Raw genomic sequence first — 19599 nt, forward strand, 5'->3', positions numbered from 1 at the left:
TCTTTGCTAAACGGCTAAAGCCTTTGATTATTTGTCGTTAATATCTTCAAACGGTAATGAAAATGTGTCCTACAGAACCACTAGTTCAGAAAAAGGAGATTAAAAAAAAATACAGTAGACCAAGTCAACCGAAATCAATTAGGACAATATTTCGGGGGAGATGAGATTGAGTTTGACGGATAAACCAGATCTGTTATCCATGCAATCTATATATATTTTGTTCGAAAATGATCTTATCGGTGTTACGCATCACAAAGAGGCCACGCATGTGACAAATTTGAAGCAAATCCATATTAATTTTGTTTACCAAATAGTTTCGAAAGATAAAGAAAAACGCTCATAACGTGGGGTTAGGACTTAGGAGCAATTCACAAGGGTCTGCATGCAGTTTTTATGATTGATATTCTAGCTTCCCCTATGTTCAAGTTTTCTTTGATGTGGAACTGATTTTTACCATCATGCAACGACAACACGTCTATGAGTGGGACGGGAGGCCCTCAAAGTGACTAAGAGAAAAACATATATAGAAGCTGTAAAGAATTTTACATTAAAATAGCAGACGGTGACTAACAAAAAAACATTAAAAACCATCTATTGTGGATTTTAGAAGAGGAACATAAAGTACTAGATCAAAAGAAAATTCTAAACTGTGAGTTTTGTAAGGAGCTATGATAGTTGTGAATTGTGACTTGTGAGAAGGTAGAGTCAAATATAAGAAAGTGAAGCTTTATAATTTCTAATGGGCTTTAAACCGTGGATGCTTGCAGAGCTCAGTAACTGATAGACGGGCCCGGCCACACATCTTTTGGTCGGTAATTTAATTGTCTAAATACTGTATGTAGGTCGTATATTTATAAAAATTTTTTTATAAAACTCCATGGTTTTTTATTATATTTTAAAATAGACGAATATTGTGTGAAATTTAGATAAAAAACTAAGGTGATAAAAAAACTGCAATGGTGTATATATCTTGCTGCAAAAAAAAAAAAAAATAGATACCATAAGTTATTTCATTTGATATATGGTGTTTTGTTATATCATCAAAGATTGAAAAGACCAGTATATCATTCATATAAAAATAAATACAAATGTTGGAAAAAGAATGAATATGTCTAGTAGGCGTCATAAAGCGCTGGACCGGACAAGGAAGAGAAAGACCGAAGACGGCGAGCAGACCAAAACCAAATGTTGTGAAACGTTGTCGTATGAGCTTCAATGGAGTAAACGAATCACACGTAGCGGAAGGATCCTCCCCCCCGTGTCCAAAAACAAAAAGCCGCAAGGAGGAAAACGGTATCGTATTCGCTTCGCTTCGCTTTCTATTATATTTTGATTTTCTGCAGAAGCCCTTTTTTTTTTTTGTCTACGCTTCTCCTCCATTTTTATTTTTAATTTTTGGTTTGGTTTCTTCTTCCCCAACTCGATTCGATTTAGGGTTTCCTAATCGATCCTCCTTAGCTCCCCTCTCGATTCCGATCTCTTTGTTGATTTCGTAATTCGCGTCGTGATTTTTCGACTAGCTGTGGAGGTTCTTCTGGGCTGTGATTTCCCGTCGACGATTCCGCTGGCAAATTAGGGTTTTCGATGCGAGCGAGTGTCCGATCAGAATCTCTCTGATCGAGCAAATCCCAAACTCGGGGTTTCTTCCTTTGTATGGAAACTCGGAGCCGCAAGCGTGCGGAGGCGACCTCAACTGCCCCATCTTCTTCTTCTTCCTCACCTCCTCCCTCAGGTCCCACCACCCGCAGCAAACGCGCCCGCCTTTCGTCTTCCTCTTCCTCCTCTGTCACCACCCGCTCTCGTTCTTCTCGCTCCGTCGCTACTGCTTCTGCTGCTCCCGCTCCCATGGACACCTCCACCGAGTCTTCTGGTCTTCGCCGAGGCGGACGAGGTAATAGGGGAAACAACGACAACACTAATTCTGACAAGGGTAAGGAGAAGGAGCATGATGTTAGGATTCGGGACAGAGAAAGAGAAAGAGACCGTGCCAGAGAACAGCTCAACATCGATGCTGCTGCCGCTGCCGCCGCCGCCGCCGACGACGATGACGACAATGACAGTGAGGATGGCAACGGCGGATTCATGCATCCTAACATGAGCTCCGCCAGCAGTGCTTTACAAGGTCTACTGAGGAAGCTTGGAGCTGGATTGGATGACTTGCTTCCTTCCTCCGGTATCGGCTCTGCTTCTTCTTCCCACTTAAATGGGAGGATGAAGAAGATACTCTCTGGCTTGCGCTCCGATGGTGAAGAGGGCAAGCAGGTCGAGGCTTTAACCCAGCTCTGCGAGATGTTATCCATTGGGACCGAAGACTCCTTAAGCACCTTCTCTGTTGATTCCTTCGTCCCTGTTCTCGTTGGTCTACTAAACCATGAAAGCAATCCCGACATTATGCTTCTTGCAGCCAGGGCTCTTACCCATCTATGTGATGTCTTGCCGTCTTCTTGTGCTGCCGTTGTACATTACGGTGCTGTTTCATGCTTTGTCGCCAGATTGCTAACCATTGAATACATGGACTTGGCCGAGCAGGTTGGCTATCCCATCAAAACTTTGAAATTTTTTTTGCTGAATTTTTGATTTATTTATTTTAATTCTAAAATCAGAAATGATATAATATAATGTTGTCAATCCTCAGATGGTTTATGCTGCTTTTGAATTAGAACTCAGGCAGTTGCTACACATATCCAGTGTTTTATTTTGCTCACGGACCAAAAACCTGACTTGTATTCTAAATTTGTTACAACAGTCTCTGCAAGCTCTTAAAAAGATATCTCAGGAGCACCCAACTGCTTGTTTGCGAGCTGGCGCTCTTATGGCAGTGCTCTCATATCTGGATTTCTTCTCCACTGGCGTCCAGGTGGGTAATTTTTTAACTTCTCTTTTATGTTTTATCTTCACGTGTATCTAATGCCCATATTGCTTGGCTTCTTGTAGCGTGTAGCTCTATCTACTGCTGCAAATATGTGCAAGAAATTACCTTCAGATGCATCTGATTATGTCATGGAAGCTGTACCATTACTGACGAACCTACTTCAGTATCATGATTCGAAGGTAATATACTTTCTTTTCGTTATATTATGGTATTATCTTTTTTTCCGGTCTTGCCCCGGTTTCCTCCATAATTTGTTCGTATGGTGGCAGGTTTTGGAATATGCTTCTATATGTCTGACTCGGATTGCTGAATCATTTGCATCATACCCTGAGAAATTAGATGAATTATGCAACCATGGCCTGGTGACTCAAGCTGCGTCTCTTATATCCACTAGTAATTCAGGAGGTGGACAAGTATCTCTCGGGGTTTCAACATACACGGTATGAGTAAATTCTTTTGTGTATTCTATTTATCTTTATTCACAAGATGACACTCTCACCATATTACGCACAGGGGTTAATCCGATTACTTTCCATCTGTGCAAGCGGGTCACCTCTTGGATTCAGGACATTACTTCTTCTCGGTATTAGTAGCATTCTTAAGGATATTCTGTTGGGTTCTGGTGTCTCTGCTAATGCATCTGTATCCCCAGCACTGAGCAGGCCTGCAGATCAGGTACTGAAAATAATGTTTGTTCAATTACCTGATTATATAGTACTCGCTTTTATAAAAATGGTATAAAGTGAGATGGATAGGCGAAACATCTACAAATTGATCACTTGGATTTGGGATAAATTTTCTATTTCAGCTTTAATTTCCGCATTTTGTTTGCCGTATTTTGCTTAGGTTTTTTTTTTAATAGTGGATAGTTCATAATCTATGTACTGGTATTTTGAGCTTTATTTTATGTTGGAGCAGATGGCTCGATTCCTATGCTTGTTTTCTGGTCTTATGTTAGAGGTGGTATAGAGAGAAGAGCTTTATCATTGTGCTTTGTCTGGTTTATTTGGTTTCTAGCCCCTGGACCGCTAATTCTTAAATTTATTGTTTTGAGAAATATTCTCAATTATAACTTCTGTTTTGTATCTTAGATTTTTGAGATAGTCAACCTAGCGAATGAGCTTCTCCCTCCGTTGCCAGAAGGAGTTATCTCCCTTCCTACTGGCACAAACACTTTGGTGAAAGGTTCAGGTCAAAAGAAATCTTCTCCAAGTACTTCAGGAAAACAAGAAGATGCTCTAAAAGTCTCACCTAGAGAAAAATTACTTGGTGATCAACCTGAACTTCTGCAGCAATTTGGATTAGATCTTCTTCCAGTTTTAGTGCAGGTAATTTTTTTTCTTTCATTTGCTACAAAATAATGTTCATACTACCTTTATGTCTAACCGTCCTTACTTTCATTCCAACAGATTTATGGTTCTAGTGTGAATGGTACTATTCGCCACAAATGTCTCTCAGTTATCGGAAAGTTGATGTATTTCAGCACTTCAGATATGATTCAATCTCTAATTGGTGACACAAATATATCGAGGTTCGTTATTTATGATTAAAATTATGTTTGGCATGGCAGTGGGTGCAACTTCTTATCTTTTTTTTTTTCCTATGTAGCTTCTTGGCTGGTGTTTTGGCATGGAAAGATCCACAAGTCTTGGTTCCTGCTCTACAAGTTGCAGAAATTCTGATGGAAAAGCTTCCTGAAACATTCTCGAAAGTGTTTGTGAGGGAAGGGGTGGTTCATGCTGTAGATCAACTTGTCTTGGTTGGTAAACCTATTTCTCATGCTTCACCTACTGATAAGGAAAATGACTGTGTGCCTGGATCTGCACGATCTAGGCGTTATAGACGGCGAAGTAGTAATCCCAGTTCTGATGGAAATCAGTCGGAAGAGCTCAAGAATTCTGCGTCCGTTAACATAGGTGCAAACCATAATTCCGTGGATACTCCTACAGCTAGCTTCATGTTAAGGGAAACAGTTAGCTCCTGTGCCAAAGCATTCAAAGACAAGCACTTCCCGTCTGATGGTGGGGATCTTGATGTTGGAGTTACTGATGATCTCTTGCATCTGAAGAATCTTTGCGCGAAGCTAACTGGTAGTATAGATGATCATAAAGTGAAAGGAAAAGGAAAATCTAAAGCCTCTGGGCCATGCCTTGGAGATTTTTCTGCTAGCAAGGAAGAGTACTTGACTGGTGTCATTTCTGAGATACTTGGCGAGCTAAGCAAAGGGGACGGTGTCTCAACTTTTGAGTTTATTGGCAGTGGTGTGGTTGCAGCATTGCTTAACTATTTTTCTTGTGGATACTTTTCCAAAGAGAAGATCTCCGACTTCAATTTGCCTAAACTTCGCCTGGAGGGGCTAAGAAGGTTCAAAGCTTTTCTAGAAGTCGCACTTCCTTCTGATGGTAATGAGGGAAAGATCCCTCCTATGACAGTTTTGATTCAGAAACTTCAAGATGCTTTATCTTCACTGGAACGCTTTCCCGTCGTCCTTAGCCATCCCTCAAGGTCACTAAGTGGAAGTGCTCGTCTTTCATCTGGATTGAGTGCTTTGGCACATCCTTTAAAGTTGCGATTATGCCGTGCACCTGGAGAGAAGACACTACGTGATTACTCCTCCAATATTGTTCTTATAGATCCATTGGCAAGCATAGCAGCAGTAGAGGACTTTCTCTGGCCCCGAGTTCAACGCAGTGACTCTGCTACGAAGACAGCAGCGCCTGCTGGAAATACAGAGCCAGGCACGGTACCTAGCGGTGCTGGTGTTTCATCACCATCCTCGTCAACTCCAGCCTCCACCACTCGTCGTCATTCTTCTAGATCTAGATCAGCAATTAACATAGGTGATACCTCAAAGAAAGAACCTGTGCATGAGAAAGGTTCCAGCTCATCGAAAGGTAAAGGTAAAGGTGTTATGAAGCCCGCTCAGGCGGATAAGGGGCCTCAAACAAGGAGCAGTGCTCAAAGGAGAGCTGTTCTTGACAAAGATACACAAATGAAACCAGCTAGCGGAGACTCCAGCTCTGAGGTATGCTATTGTACAAAGTTTTGGATTCCATGATTATTTAATTGTGTTATGTCTTTTGATGTTTGTGGGGTGCTTACTCAGCACTATCTTACTTATATGCCTTGCAGGATGAGGAATTGGAAATATCCCCTGTCGACATTGATGATGCCTTGGTGATTGAAGAGGATGACATTTCTGATGAAGAAGATGATGATAATGAAGATGTAAGTATTCCTTCACTTTTTAACCAAGTATGTACATTACACCCGGCAGTTATTTCTCTTGCTAACAACACGAAAGATATTACGTTTGGCAATAATGATTGCCAGCTTCCATATCTTTGGATTATTTTGCCATGTTGAAACGAACCGCATTCATTTGGAAACTTTTCTCTTGGAATTTCTAGCTTAATACCATTATTTCTCTTATTTATCTAGATGAAATCGTTATAGCTTTGTGGTCTGAGCTTCTATAATAACTTCACAATCATATATACACATTTATTTCCAGGTGTTGGATGACAGTCTTCCCATGTGCACACCTGATAAAGTGCATGATGTAAAATTGGGAGACGCAGTGGATGATGACGGTGCTGGTCTGGCAACTAGCGGCCGACAGATGAATCCAGCTTTGGGAGGCACTAGTGGAGCTGCAGCAGCACGGGGATCTGATTCTACTGATGCTGGCATTGGGAATTCTTACGGTTCTAGGGGTGCACTCTCCTTTGCTGCTGCGGCGATGGCTGGGCTTGGAGCTGCCAGTGGTAGAGGTATCAGGGGAAGTAGAGATCTGCATGGGCGTACCCTACATCGAAGTTCCGATGAGCCCTCTAAGTTGATATTTACTACAGGAGGAAAGCAACTTAGTAGACATTTGACGATTTATCAGGCTGTGCAGCGACAACTTATGCTAGATGATGATGATGATGACAGGTTCGGTGGCAGCGATTTCATCTCAAGTGATGGAAGCAGAGTCAATGATATTTACACCATCATGTACCAGAGGCCGGATAGCCAAGCAAATAGGTTGTCTGTTGGTGGAGCAAGTTCTACCACACCATCAAAATCCACTAAATCGGCTACGAGCAATTCTAGCCTAGAATCTCAGTCATGTAGGGCATCTCTTTTGGATAGTATCTTACAAGGGGAGCTTCCGTGCGACCTTGAGAAGTCAAACTCTACATATAATGTTCTGGCGCTCTTGCGTGTTTTAGAGGGTTTAAATCAGCTTGGCCCTCGGTTAAGAGCCCAAACTGTTTCTGATCGTTTCGTAGAGGGTAAAATTACTAGTCTAGATGATCTGAATACAGCTGTTGCTAAGGTTTCTCATGAAGAATTCATCAATAGCAAACTTACACCCAAACTAGCTCGACAGATCCAGGATGCGCTTGCTTTGTGTAGTGGAAGTCTCCCCCCTTGGTGCTACCAGTTAACTAGAGCATGCCCTTTTTTGTTTCCGTTTCAGACCCGTAGACAGTATTTTTATTCAACTGCTTTTGGGTTATCCCGTGCATTGAATCGCTTGCAGCAGCAACAAGGTGCTGACGGCAGTGGGTCTACCAATGAACGAGAGATGAGAATAGGGAGATTGCAGCGCCAGAAAGTCCGTGTATCCCGAAATAGAATATTAGATTCTGCAGCGAAAGTTATGGAGATGTATTCTAGCCAAAAAGCTGTGCTTGAAGTAGAATATTTTGGTGAAGTTGGTACTGGTCTAGGACCTACACTTGAGTTTTACACACTCCTAAGCCATGATCTACAAAAGGTTGCACTTGGGATGTGGAGATCAAATTCTGGCGACAAGGTATCAATGCAAATTGATAGAGATGAGATTGAAGACGGGAAATCATCTGCAGCTAGGGACGGAGATATAGTTCAGGCACCACTTGGGTTGTTTCCTCGACCTTGGCCCTCAACAGCTGACGTATCTGAAGGTAGTCGTTTTCATAAAGTCATTGAATATTTCCGGCTCTTGGGGCGTGTGATGGCAAAAGCACTTCAAGATGGACGGCTATTGGACGTCCCATTGAGTACAGCGTTTTATAAGCTTATTCTTGGTCAAGTGAGTTTTTTACTATTCAGTAATGTTTTTTTTGTTTAGTTGAGAGTGAAATAGTGGTTTCTACTTCTTCACTTTTGTTTTTAATTTCCTCGGTTCTTTTCCTCACTTACGCAGGAGCTTGATTTGCACGATATTATGTTATTTGATGCTGAACTCGGCAAGACTTTGCAAGAGTTTCGTGTTCTTGTTGGCCGCAAGCACTATCTGGAGGCAATAGGTGGTGACAATTGCAGCGCGATTTCTGATTTAAGTTTACGTGGATCTCGTATAGAAGATCTATGCTTGGACTTCACGCTACCTGGCTATCCTGAATACATTCTGAGATCAGGAGATGAAATTGTACTGTCTTATAGCTTACATCCCACGTCTTACTATTCTTTTACTCCCCGTCCATGATTGCTGATGCCGTGCTCTCTGTTACAGGTTGATATGAATAGTCTTGAGGAGTATATATCCCTGGTCGTTGATGCTACTGTCAAGAGAGGAGTTGCCCGGCAGATTGAAGCCTTTAGATCTGGATTTAATCAGGTTTGCTGTTTCGCAGAGACTCTGCTGTGTGTCTCTCTCTTTTCTTGTTGCCTTGTAAAACAATATAGAAAGAGTGATCTCTGTTGAGTAGAGACTTCTGTTGTCTTTGTTTTAGACTGACCGCAAACTTTTCTCTGCATTTTCATCCTTATAAAACCTGTGTGTTAATGCGCATAATTCTCAGGTGTTTGACATAACATCTCTACAAATATTCACCCCTTCTGAGCTGGACTACTTGCTATGTGGTCGTAGAGAGTTGTGGGAGGTGATTTTTCAACTTTATAGTTCCCCATACCCAGTAGATGTGATTCCATTAGATATATAACTGCATTACTGAAACCTTGTTTTCTTGCAGGCGGAGACTCTAGCTGAACATATTAAGTTTGATCACGGTTATACTGCCAAAAGTCCGACAATCATTAATGTATGTTGTTAATCTATCCGTTTATTGAGTTGTTATACAGTCAGGTTTTTATCCGTTTATTGAGTTGTTATACAATCATTAATGTATGTTGTTAATCTATCCGTTTATTTCTCTATACAATCAGCTTTTGCTTTTTTGCTTGTGTACTCTGTTGATTCATTTCTGACCCTGATTTTCATGCTCACTGTAGTTACTGGAGATCATGGGAGAGCTTACAGCGGATCAACAGCGGGCTTTCTGTCAATTTGTAACTGGAGCTCCTAGGCTTCCTCCGGGTGGTCTAGCTGTTCTGAACCCAAAGCTGACGATTGTCAGAAAGGTAAGAAATCTTTACTTAATGTATTCGGCTGAAAAGAGCCATTTTTGTGATTCAGACATGAAGCTTATTATCAGAATGCATCTATCTTATCTATGCGTGGTGATCTATGGGCTTTTTCCAAGAGGAGCAGACACATTGTGGTGTTTTTCAGATGAATTAAGTCATTACTTTCGTGTAGTTGCTGTGTCTTTCACTGTTTTTATGGGATTCTAAAACTTGCTGTGTCTTTGGGGGTGGTGCAGCACTCATCAACCTCAAGTGCGGCAGCCAACGGAACAGGGGCTTCGGAGACGGCAGACGATGATCTTCCCAGTGTAATGACTTGCGCCAACTATCTTAAGCTCCCTCCTTATTCTACAAAGGTGAGTCATATGTCACTTTTTGTCTTTTAAGTCCATGTTTTCGTGGTGGTTGTTTGTAAAGCCTGAGGAGGATTATTTGTACCTGAAACAGGAAATCATGTACAAGAAACTTCTCTACGCCATCAACGAAGGGCAAGGATCGTTCGACCTGTCATAAGCATTTTCTGTTGAGGCTATATGTTATAAGATCTGAAAAAAAAATAGTGGCATGTGTTTATTATTACTACAATTTTTTCTTAACTAATGACATCTTTAGTTAAAAATATAAGATGTAAAAATTTATGGATCAAGATTTTAGGTGGGGTCTTTACTGAAAATTAAGGATTAGAGTTGCGGTTATAACGACAAAAAAAAGGGTTGGGGTTATAAACTAATTTATTCCATATTAAGCCCACTAGAAACTATGATTTATGGGCTTTCAAAAGTTCACTATTGGCCCATAATATAGCTTAATGGGCGTACAGAGATTTTAACAGCATGTGGATCTGCGAATTATGGGCCTTAATAAACTAATTTATTCTTCGTTCAGCCCATTAGACCTATTATATATGGTCTTTTAAAGGTTCGCTACTGGGCCTGTAGTTTAATAGGCCTACTACAGATAGTTTAAACCGTTTGTGGGTCCACAAAATATGGGCCGTAATAAACTAATTTATTCTTCGTTAAGCCCATTATAATTATATTATATGGGCTTTGATCGTTAATGGGTCATTATGTTGGTTCAATAGGCCTACAACTATTTTCACGAATTGTGGGTCCACGAACTATGGGCCTGAACTTGGTATTTTTCGCCAAGCCCATTAGACCTATTGTATATGGGCTTTAAAAAGTACGATATTGGGCCATTATGTAGTTGAAGGCCTACTACAGAAATTTTAAACAGCTTGTGGGTCCACAAAATATGGGCCGTAATAAACTAATTTATTCTTCGTTAAGCCCATTTCAGTTATATAATATGGGCTTTTAAAATTCATTATTGGGCCATTATGAGGTTGAATAGGCGTACAACTATTTTCACAAATTGTTGGTTCACGACTATGGGCCTTAACTTAGTAAACTAATTTATTCTTTGCCAATTAGATTCAAATATTAATTCAATACATATAAGCAGTGATTTCAAATCCCGAGGTTAATCGTACTCTGGCTTTGAAAACAAAAAAGGAAAGTACCAAATTATAGTTTATTGGGATCGGTTTGTTGGGATTTAAAGAGTTGACAAATCCTGAAAATCTTGTAAAAAATGTGGCGATGTAAAGTTAAAATCTAATAATAATATATAAGGGATTAAAGAAAAAGCGAGAGACGAAACAAAAGTCATACATATCGTAAGACAGAGAGAATAATAAGAGTTGCTCTTCATCAGTCTCATAAAATCTCTCTATCAAACCAAAGAGACGAGAGAAATTTTATTGAGAGCCATTGATGATATGTCTTCTTCCCCTTCTTCATTTCTTCTCATCCTCACCTTTGCTACTACTCTCTTCCTCCTCGTTACGCTGCATTTTTTTTTTTGTTTTAAACATTATACATTATCAGACTTGTATATCAAATGACAAAACATGCAAAAACCAATGAAGCTACGCACCTTTGATTCGTCTGGCAGAGACGCTAGCAGCGCTTTAACCGCCGGATCATTTGGATCTACCCCTGGAAGCTGTGCGTTCACAAACAGTTAGGACAAACTAACGCTACTAAGCTATTCTCTTTCATTTTGCTTGTAAAAATCCTGACTTTGACTTAAGTAGAAGCTTACCGATGAGAGAACAGATGATATGAAAGCTTGATCTCCTAAGAGGTTTCCAGCACCTGTAGCTTCACTTGACTCCTCCCCACTCATTGACATTTGCAGAGCTGCACATAAAGGATCGAGCCAAAATATAAGTGTCTGTCTTTCATCAAAACACCTAAACACCTAAAGGTATCAAACTTTTCTTGCGAAGGAATGGCAGTCAAAATGCTTTTACCACAGCTCTACTCACCTAAAGCCAAATCCTGGTCCTCATCCGCCGCTTCTGACATGTTTACATCACCTACCGACATAGCAATTGCCTGATCTAGCAATGCGTTGTCCTCATCCTGCCACAGAATTTATGGTAAAATAAGAAAATTGTATGATAAACAATTTGTGCCTGTGGCTATATAAGAATGCCATACTCAACATAACGACTAACCATTGGTTCAGCATTCTTCTCAGTTGTCCTAGCAACCGTCTCCTGTGAGGCAGAAGCTGTATCTCCGTCTTTGTCTTTCTGTCCTGCCTCATCCGCTGCCTTCTTAGCAGCAGCCTCTTGCCTTGCTCTCTCCTCCTCCATGGAAACGCGAAGGGCGAGAGCAAGCTCTGGATCGATATTTGGATCCACACCAAAGTCAAAGTCCCCACCTGCGGCTGCCGCAGCAGCTGCCGCAGAAACATACCCACTTGCACCCTCATCACCAGTGAATACAGGTGTGCTGAAAGAAAATTTTTACGAAGATAATTTAAACTAGAGAAAACGTGGTAACAACACTTGTCTAGATAACACAAGCAGATATAAACAATGTTCTTTTTAATTTTGTAGTTTTGATATAAATCAAGACACCGGAGCTCAAAGACCTAAACCAAACCCATGCAATGCCCTTGTCAACCTGGATAATGTTTGAACTCTACCATTTATAATCTACATACAGGCCTGTCAAAGTTTAGGTAAGGAAGAAAATGTATTCTACCTGAGCAGCACATCTGAGAGGGCATTGGCTCCAGATGGAACATGGACAATGTGGCTACCGTCGTTGTTATTCACAGCTGTCAAGAGGGCCTCCAGTTTCTGAGGCTTTTCCTCATCATCATCTTCTCCAAAATTGACAATGTCAAGAGAGACACTATTCTTTTTGAGCCTTTTCCCAACTATCTCCAAGGCCTTCTTTTCATACTTGATTGGACTATAAATTAAAGCATAAGGAAGTAAATAAAAATATAAAAAGAAATAAGAGAACTATACAAAAATGCTATTCACACAAGAAATTCAGTACCTTCCAGCAAAAACAATAATCCTTTGGCGTTGATTCTTGTTTTGCCGATGCTTAAGAGCTAGCTGAGCAATCTGGATCGCTGCTGTTAAGTTAATCTCTCCTCCCACATCGAGGCCTAAAAAGATGGTGAAAGTAGAAACACTGATGTCAATGATTCCTAGAAAGAAAATCAGAACCTAAACGATAGCAAAACTAGGCCAATTTACAATTGCTTTCAATAGACTTACCGTGCATACACGCCAAAATTTTGCCAAGATCAGAGGTAGGCGTTGTCAAAACTCTAACTCCTTTCCCTGCCATAGTCAAAATCCCCACCGTATTCTCCGGATTCGACTGCAATTGAAAACGAACGAACCCTAAAATCAAAACCAAAAAAAACCCTAATCGAATCCAGAAGAAAAGAACGTTGATAACTCTCAATTTACCTGGGTTTTCGCCCCGCATAGAAGATTAACAGCTTCCGTTTGAGCCTGTAACCTAGACGGAGAGTAATCTCCGTTTCGCATCCACTCGGAGTTATCGATGCATATCATAGTCGCCTACGCACAAACAACCAGAAAACAACCATCCAACTTAGTAATAAATCAAGAATCAAGCAAGGGATCGACGAAGAAATCGAAATACTCAAATCAGAAGCAGATGTAATTCGAAAATCACCTCGAGAACCATTGTGTCGAAAAGTAGAGAGAGAGAAGCCTTCGATTTGTGTCGTAGAGAGAAAGTCAGGCACTTGTTATTTCTTCTTCTTCTCCGATTTATTTATTTAGACTCACCCATTCGAAGCGTGGCCCATATGTTTCTTTAATAGGCCTTCATATTTTTACCTTTCCTCTCTTAACGCCCTAATATTTTATGTTTTTTAGCCACAAATATTCGACGGGAGCAATTTAGCCCACATTGGTGTTTATTAACATTACAAAAAAGGGGCGTTCTGTTACCTTTATAGAGAGAAAAAAACAGACACCTTACAAAACGTCAATATAAACCCCAAGAGACAAACGACCGTTCACCAGATTCACTTACTCAGGAATTTACAATGGTGAAAAACTAATGTCGAACAAAAATAAAAGACAAAAACGGATACAACAAGCAGAGACACTGGGGACATCTTCTTCTATGCATTAAGAAAGAGCATTTGGGATGAGAGAAGATCTAGTGCTTCTGCTAATAGGCAAGTGGACATAGACCTCGTGAACTTCCTGCTTACAAACATCTCCTTTGTCTCGATCAATGGCGTAACATACATAAATTGTGTCGATCACATTGTCAAGAACATGTACAAAGAAAGCCAAGATCACAATCAGTAAGAGCCACGCGAGAATAGCCACCAGGTACGAATCTACACCCAAGTTGCTCACTCCTTTCAGAACAGCCCATGTCTGGTTTTTGCGCACCATCAAACCCAAATATTAGTATCTCAGACAAATAAAAGGTTTGGTTAGTGAGAAGCAGAAGTTTATACTTACCGCGACTGCATATGCGGCTGAGAGGACAAAGACAATACCGGTTAGGATTCGGGTAGAAACTGTTTCGACAAAAACAGCTGAGAGAAGGTTGCGTCTTAAGAGTTCGTAAGTCATTTTGGCAGATGTGCAATAGGCTTCGCCTGTTATTGCAGCAAAGTTGATGGTAAACTTGTTGAGATAGTCAAGAGCTCCAAGTAAGGCGTTTGCGCAGCAACGGAGAACCAAGCTCAATATGCCTTGTGGATTCTCTTCTCTTGCATTGTCCACAATGGCCCGGACAACACGAACAACGCAGATGAGAGTTCCTGAGAGACATATTGTACCGAAGGATTGGCCAAAGGCGTTCCTGAAGAGATAGAGAGATATGAAAAAGAGTAAGGGTCGCACATGATTTGATAGAAACCACAACAGATTCATACTAACACGGATTTGGATCCTCAAACTAGAATCAAATTTTTTCAGAGTTTACCACTGCATTCCACCATTCCAAATAACAAACAAGATCAGACAAATTAAGGGAAACGAAACTAAAGGAATCAAAAGATATTGTGGGGAATTACCTCAAAGAACTCCGGATGCATTTTTTAGGAATTATGTCTTCCTTGGAGAAATACCACTGAGCAATAGCTCCACTTATCACATACACTTGCATTTCCACCATTACAGCAAGAGACCAGAGCATAGTTAAAATGGCAAGCGCGAAATAGGCAGGAACCCAAGAATCTTCTTTCCACTCACAAAAGTATTCACCGTCCAGCTCCCTCGGCACGAACTTCCCATTGAACCTTGCAAACACCAAGAACACCACAATCGGCGCATAGTAGACCACTAAGCCGAGGGTCAGCAAGGGCAACACAAGAAAAAGCTTCAAGTTTTTGGACAAGGCATCTGATGCAACACCGATGATTTGGATGGTGAGCTCGATTCTGTGCCAATTAGCTACTATGATCCAGACAATAATCCCGATGATCAAGAAAACGAAGACTAGGACAAGGATTCTGTAAGCCAGAGGGAGGGCATCACTACAAGAAGAGCTAAGAGTACAAGCGACGAACCAATAGAGATTGAAAAAGATGGGAAATACGACAAAGAGAGGCAAACAAGCATAAACTATCTGCTTGGTGTAGTGTTTGAGCAAAAGGAGGAGGACAAAACACAAGGGCGCGCTTAAAAGTAGCGTCACAACAAGGGTCCAGATCAAATCTTTGTCAAAGACTGAATCAGACGAAGGAAGCATGGCGTACATGACACTCGAAGAAGCCCCATAGCTATTGGAAACTCTATTGAAGGTGGAGTTTTTGACGCAAGAGCTAGAGGCGAGATCGTAGGAGAAGGAAGAGGAGCTGCCGTAATCAGTATTCCTATGGAAGATGGAGAAGATACCGAAAGCGAAAGTGGAGAAGACGAAGAGATCGAAGAGAAGAAGGAAAGGGATGTCTTTGAAAGGTCTGGGGCCAAAGTTGAAGGAGATCTGAAGAAACTGGGTCGGGTCAGATTCAGGATCACATGGACGCGGAGAATCGAGAGCGGACGTGGAGGGTTTTGAGAGAAGAGGGTGCGAGGGAGAGGATGAGTCATAGATCGCACCGAATTTGGTGGGGTCGCCGTCGTCCGCCGCCATGGTCGACCAAAGAAAGAGAGAGAGAGAGAGCCCCGCCTCTGGAGTTGAGCTAAAAAGTGAAGAAGGTAGGAGAAGCAGAAGACGACGAGACTCGAATTTGCATTAATCACTAATAATTAGTGACGACGACCACCGCCCAAGCGGCGAAGGGAAGATGATCGATAACGATCGCCACCACAACCAAAGTACTCACTCTGTCTCAATTAGTATAAGATTCGTTGATTTAAAACTAAAATGTTTACGTTCAAAGGTAATCTAATGAACTATTGCTAAATGTTATCTTCACTCCCATTAAAGTATTAGACATTAGTTATAGATGTCTCTTTACCACAATTTTTTTATAAAGGAAAAAAATAACACAATAATATAAGACAATGGAGATCCAAATCAAATCCCCCAAAAATACATAAATTCGAGACTCCATACGAAATGGGGCCTAACGATGAAACGTGATTAAACAGTCTGATCCGAGCCCATTGGGCGCAATCTATTAAAGCCCAAAGCGTCGCATGCGAGAGGAAATATGGTCCCCCAAGGACCAAGGAGCGTGCACTTGAAATATGCAGGCGTGAGAGTTTTTTGTTTCTTAATTTCTTCTCTTTTATTTATTTTTGGAGGGCAAGAAATGGGAAGGAGTTGTTGGATTAAAACTTGTAACCAAAGCATCCTCCCGTGGCAAAGACAGTACTAAAGCGTAGCTCTATATATATAAAAAAAGGAAAGAAGCACGGGAAGCATTGACACAGAACCCACTTCGCGTATAACAACATCATCACGTGAACTCACTTAATAGTTTTCTGACATATTGTTGTTCCCTCTCTGATTCCGATTCTACCAAATAGGGAATGGCGTAACCTCCCATCCAAATCATATCAAGACAAATTGGTTTCATCCCCCAACTATTTATAATATATCCCTTTCCAAACTCAGGATTTTGTGTTCTTGCAGCTTTTGAGTCATGAGACATTCTTCCATGTCTGGTTTGGTTTTCTGGACCATATTTCTCCTCACCGCCTCCACTCAAGCTTATTACGGTACGTAATATTATACAGAAACGCTAATATACATTTATGTACAAGATTTTAGCCTGATATACTAGGTGCTTTGTATCTTCATGTACAGACGGACCTTTCTACGATTCTACTGCCTACACAGAGGTTTAAAGCTTTGGATTATTACATATAAATATATATATATATAGTGTTAAATACTGATTTCTGAAAGAGAAAAAAACAAACACAACGGAAATGAGCAGTGTAGAGCGGAACCAGAGAAGCCACTTTACAATGGAGGGATACTGAAAGACAAAGAACCTTCTGTGTCAGGCACAGACACTCTAAGGAGCGTTGGTACTCGTTACACGCCAGCTTACATATTGCACAATCTCACGCAAAACACCATCTATTGCTTCTCCAGTTAAGTATTCCATCCTTGATTATCACTACCTAGAATATTGATGTAAATATATATGAAGCAATGTGACAATCTGAAAGAGACTGATAGAACAAAACACAAATAAAAAAACAGTTTGGGTGAAGATAGAGGAAGGAGGTGCTGCATCAGCTCGTGTAAGAGCAAGGCTGAGAACAGAAAACGCCACTTTAAGCTGCGTTGGTTCAGTATCTGCCAAAAATGGTTGTTGGTCTTTCCTCAAAGGAGGCTTCCTTGCTCATTCTCCTTCCCAACTATCCATACTCTTCTTTGAGGTCAATTCCATATATATAGATATATATATATATATATATATATATGCTCAACAGATTTGGTTCAAAGATTGTAATTCTTTTCCTTTGGATAGTGCAGACATCAAACGACGAAGGGAAGATCCAAATAGATGTGGCGAGTGCCTCTCTTCAGCCCTTCACGCAGGAGCAATGGAGGAAAAACCAAGATTACCTCATTAATACCGTAAGTTTCAGAAACTCTCTTTCTTGTAACATGGAAAGATAGGAAAAACTCTAGATACATATATTCTTTAAGTGGGTTTTGGGTGATTTTTCGAAGGCGAGAAAACGAGCAGTGACAATTCACGTGGCCGGAGAAAACGGAGAGAGCGTTCAAGGAGCAGCGGTCAGAGTAGAGCAAATCTCTAAAGACTTCCCCATTGGATCTGCCATCTCCAAAACCATTCTCCGTAACATTCCTTACCAAGTAAGTAAGTAAGCAAGCAAGCACGCCATTTCCTGTCACGATCATCATATATCCAGTCACTCCCTCATCTCATTCTCTCGTAGGAGTGGTTCGTGAAGAGATTCGACGCGACGGTGTTCGAGAACGAGCTGAAATGGTACGCGACGGAGCCCGATCGAGGCAGACTCAACTACACACTCGCTGATGAGATGATGAATTTCGTCAGGGCCAAGAGAATCATCGCTCGTGGCCACAACATCTTCTGGGAAGATCCCAAATACACTCCCGACTGGGTTCGCAATCTAACCGGCGAAGATCTCCGGTCGGCGGTGAGCGGGCGAATCAGGAGCCTCATGACTCGGTACAGAGGAGAGTTCGTGCACTGGGACGTGAGCAACGAGATGCTCCACTTCGACTTCTACGAGAGCCGCTTGGGGGAGAACGCGTCCTACGGGTTCTTCGAGGCGGCGCGTGAGATTGACTCGCTGGCGACTCTGTTCCTCAATGATTTCAACGTGGTGGAGACTTGCATCGACGAGAGGTCGACGGTCGACGAGTACATCGCGAGGGTCAGGGAGCTCCAACGGTACGGCGACGGAGGAGTACGGATGGACGGAGTCGGGCTCGAGGGTCACTTCACGGTGCCGAACGCGGCGCTGATGAGAGCCAACCTCGACAAACTAGCGACGCTTGAGCTTCCGATCTGGCTCACCGAGATTGATATCAGCTCCACCCTCGACCACCACACTCAGGTTAACCACCATTCTTTTCCTTCCGGTTTATTCCCGGTCTATTTCATACATTAATACAATATATATACGTACACACAATTTTAAACCGAATTGACCACACCATAATTGAATCTGGCTGTGGTTACAGATTTTTATTTACGCATGTTTATATGGATTTTTTTATGCATGTTATTGTCTATATTTAGACTAATGTAATAATGATAACAATAATAACATAGAGGAATGAAACATTCATATACATTTTGGGGGTGATGAAAATAATTTAATACATTACATATCCTAGTGGTTACGATATATTATTTTCAAGTCGGTACAAATATACTTTTTGTTGTTACCACTTACCAGTTGCCGGTTTTCCGATCGTTTTGCAGGCGATTTATTTGGAGCAAGTGTTACGTGAAGGATTCTCGCACCCATCGGTGAACGGTATAATGCTATGGACCGCACTTCATCCTAACGGCTGTTACCAAATGTGCCTCACTGACGATAATTTCCGGAACCTTCCGGCCGGCGACACGGTGGATAAGAAGCTTCTAGAATGGAAGACCGGTGAGCTTAAGGCGACGACCGACGACCATGGTTCTTTCAGCTTCTTCGGCTTTTTGGGAGAGTATGAGGTCGGCATCATATACCAGGGTAAAACGGTGAATTCTTCTTTCTCGCTATCTCGAGACCCTGAGACCAAACATGTTAGGCTCCAAATCTAACGTGTCTTATGTTTAAGATTATCATCTGTTAACTAACATACGCTGCGAATCTTATATGGTCGATAAAGATACTTCTAAGTATAGGGTTATCATCAATAAAGAGCACATAAATTGGATAAATTTGCACCTTAAAAAAAGTAGAAAATTTGAAAATTGAATTTACTGGTGGTGGTGGTGGAGACAAAAGTGACAACGGGTCAAAAAGTGGATGAAATGAGACGCAACTTATTTTTATTTTTTTGGCGTGAGCAAACTTTTTATTTGTTTAGAAATTAAAAAAAAAAAAAAAACATAATGAGACATCAAATCAAAATATAAATTTTCTGAAAAGTAACTTAAAAAGC

At 41.2% G+C, this 19599-nt stretch overlaps 4 protein-coding genes across 4 annotated transcripts; 2 read left to right on the forward strand and 2 right to left on the reverse strand.

The window, feature by feature from the left end:
- The first annotated feature begins 1365 nt into the window (after positions 1-1365).
- LOC18028375 (E3 ubiquitin-protein ligase UPL3) lies at positions 1366-9909 on the forward strand. The gene is made up of 17 exons (XM_006411589.2): positions 1366-2529; positions 2747-2857; positions 2935-3051; positions 3142-3312; positions 3386-3547; positions 3964-4200; positions 4282-4403; positions 4481-5897; positions 6005-6100; positions 6387-7937; positions 8052-8276; positions 8361-8465; positions 8650-8730; positions 8821-8889; positions 9080-9208; positions 9451-9570; positions 9662-9909. Exons 1-17 carry the CDS (start codon positions 1654-1656, stop codon positions 9725-9727), a joined length of 5655 nt encoding a protein of 1884 aa, XP_006411652.1. The 5' UTR covers positions 1366-1653; the 3' UTR covers positions 9728-9909.
- Positions 9910-10749: 840 nt separating this feature from the next.
- Positions 10750-13354, reverse strand: LOC18028376 (26S proteasome non-ATPase regulatory subunit 4 homolog). Its single transcript, XM_006411590.2, has 10 exons — positions 13237-13354; positions 13005-13118; positions 12807-12912; positions 12580-12694; positions 12277-12489; positions 11742-12021; positions 11550-11646; positions 11324-11421; positions 11156-11224; positions 10750-11066 (listed from the first exon to the last, which is right to left on the reverse strand). Exons 1-10 carry the CDS (start codon positions 13246-13248, stop codon positions 11016-11018), a joined length of 1155 nt encoding a protein of 384 aa, XP_006411653.1. The 5' UTR covers positions 13249-13354; the 3' UTR covers positions 10750-11015.
- Positions 13355-13492: 138 nt separating this feature from the next.
- LOC18028377 (CTL-like protein DDB_G0288717) lies at positions 13493-15903 on the reverse strand. Its single transcript, XM_006411591.2, has 3 exons — positions 14606-15903; positions 14046-14391; positions 13493-13958 (listed from the first exon to the last, which is right to left on the reverse strand). Exons 1-3 carry the CDS (start codon positions 15664-15666, stop codon positions 13701-13703), a joined length of 1665 nt encoding a protein of 554 aa, XP_006411654.1. The 5' UTR covers positions 15667-15903; the 3' UTR covers positions 13493-13700.
- Positions 15904-16593: 690 nt separating this feature from the next.
- On the forward strand, positions 16594-19355 carry LOC18028378 (anti-sigma-I factor RsgI6). The gene is made up of 8 exons (XM_006411592.2): positions 16594-16700; positions 16789-16823; positions 16922-17081; positions 17194-17372; positions 17470-17574; positions 17671-17817; positions 17901-18548; positions 18920-19355. The coding sequence occupies exons 1-8, from the start codon at positions 16625-16627 to the stop codon at positions 19253-19255; spliced, it is 1686 nt and encodes a 561-aa protein (XP_006411655.1). The 5' UTR covers positions 16594-16624; the 3' UTR covers positions 19256-19355.
- Positions 19356-19599: the final 244 nt, after the last annotated feature.

The sequence above is a fragment of the Eutrema salsugineum genome, unplaced genomic scaffold (genome assembly GCF_000478725.1).
Source record: "Eutrema salsugineum unplaced genomic scaffold, Eutsalg1_0 scaffold_1, whole genome shotgun sequence".
Classification (NCBI taxonomy): Eukaryota; Viridiplantae; Streptophyta; class Magnoliopsida; order Brassicales; family Brassicaceae; genus Eutrema; species Eutrema salsugineum.

Bases quoted from the DNA above. Each gene is read 5' to 3' on its own strand.
- LOC18028375 (XM_006411589.2), top strand. From the start codon at position 1,654: ATGGAAACTCGGAGCCGCAAGCGTGCGGAGGCGACCTCAACTGCCCCA. The intron at 4,201-4,281 runs GTAATTTTTTTT...TCATTCCAACAG, and splicing joins TTCTTCCAGTTTTAGTGCAG to ATTTATGGTTCTAGTGTGAA. The intron at 9,209-9,450 runs GTAAGAAATCTT...GGGGTGGTGCAG, and splicing joins AGCTGACGATTGTCAGAAAG to CACTCATCAACCTCAAGTGC.
- LOC18028376 (XM_006411590.2), bottom strand. The intron at 12,490-12,579 runs GTACTGAATTTC...TTTAATTTATAG, and splicing joins ATTATTGTTTTTGCTGGAAG to TCCAATCAAGTATGAAAAGA. The intron at 11,225-11,323 runs GTAAGCTTCTAC...GTGAACGCACAG, and splicing joins TATCATCTGTTCTCTCATCG to CTTCCAGGGGTAGATCCAAA.
- LOC18028377 (XM_006411591.2), bottom strand. From the start codon at position 15,666: ATGGCGGCGGACGACGGCGACCCCACCAAATTCGGTGCGATCTATGAC. The intron at 14,392-14,605 runs GTAATTCCCCAC...CTATCTCTTCAG, and splicing joins TGCATCCGGAGTTCTTTGAG to GAACGCCTTTGGCCAATCCT. The intron at 13,959-14,045 runs GTAAGTATAAAC...CGCAAAAACCAG, and splicing joins CAGCCGCATATGCAGTCGCG to ACATGGGCTGTTCTGAAAGG.
- LOC18028378 (XM_006411592.2), top strand. From the start codon at position 16,625: ATGAGACATTCTTCCATGTCTGGTTTGGTTTTCTGGACCATATTTCTC. The intron at 17,575-17,670 runs GTAAGTTTCAGA...GATTTTTCGAAG, and splicing joins AAGATTACCTCATTAATACC to GCGAGAAAACGAGCAGTGAC. The intron at 17,818-17,900 runs GTAAGTAAGTAA...ATTCTCTCGTAG, and splicing joins TCCGTAACATTCCTTACCAA to GAGTGGTTCGTGAAGAGATT.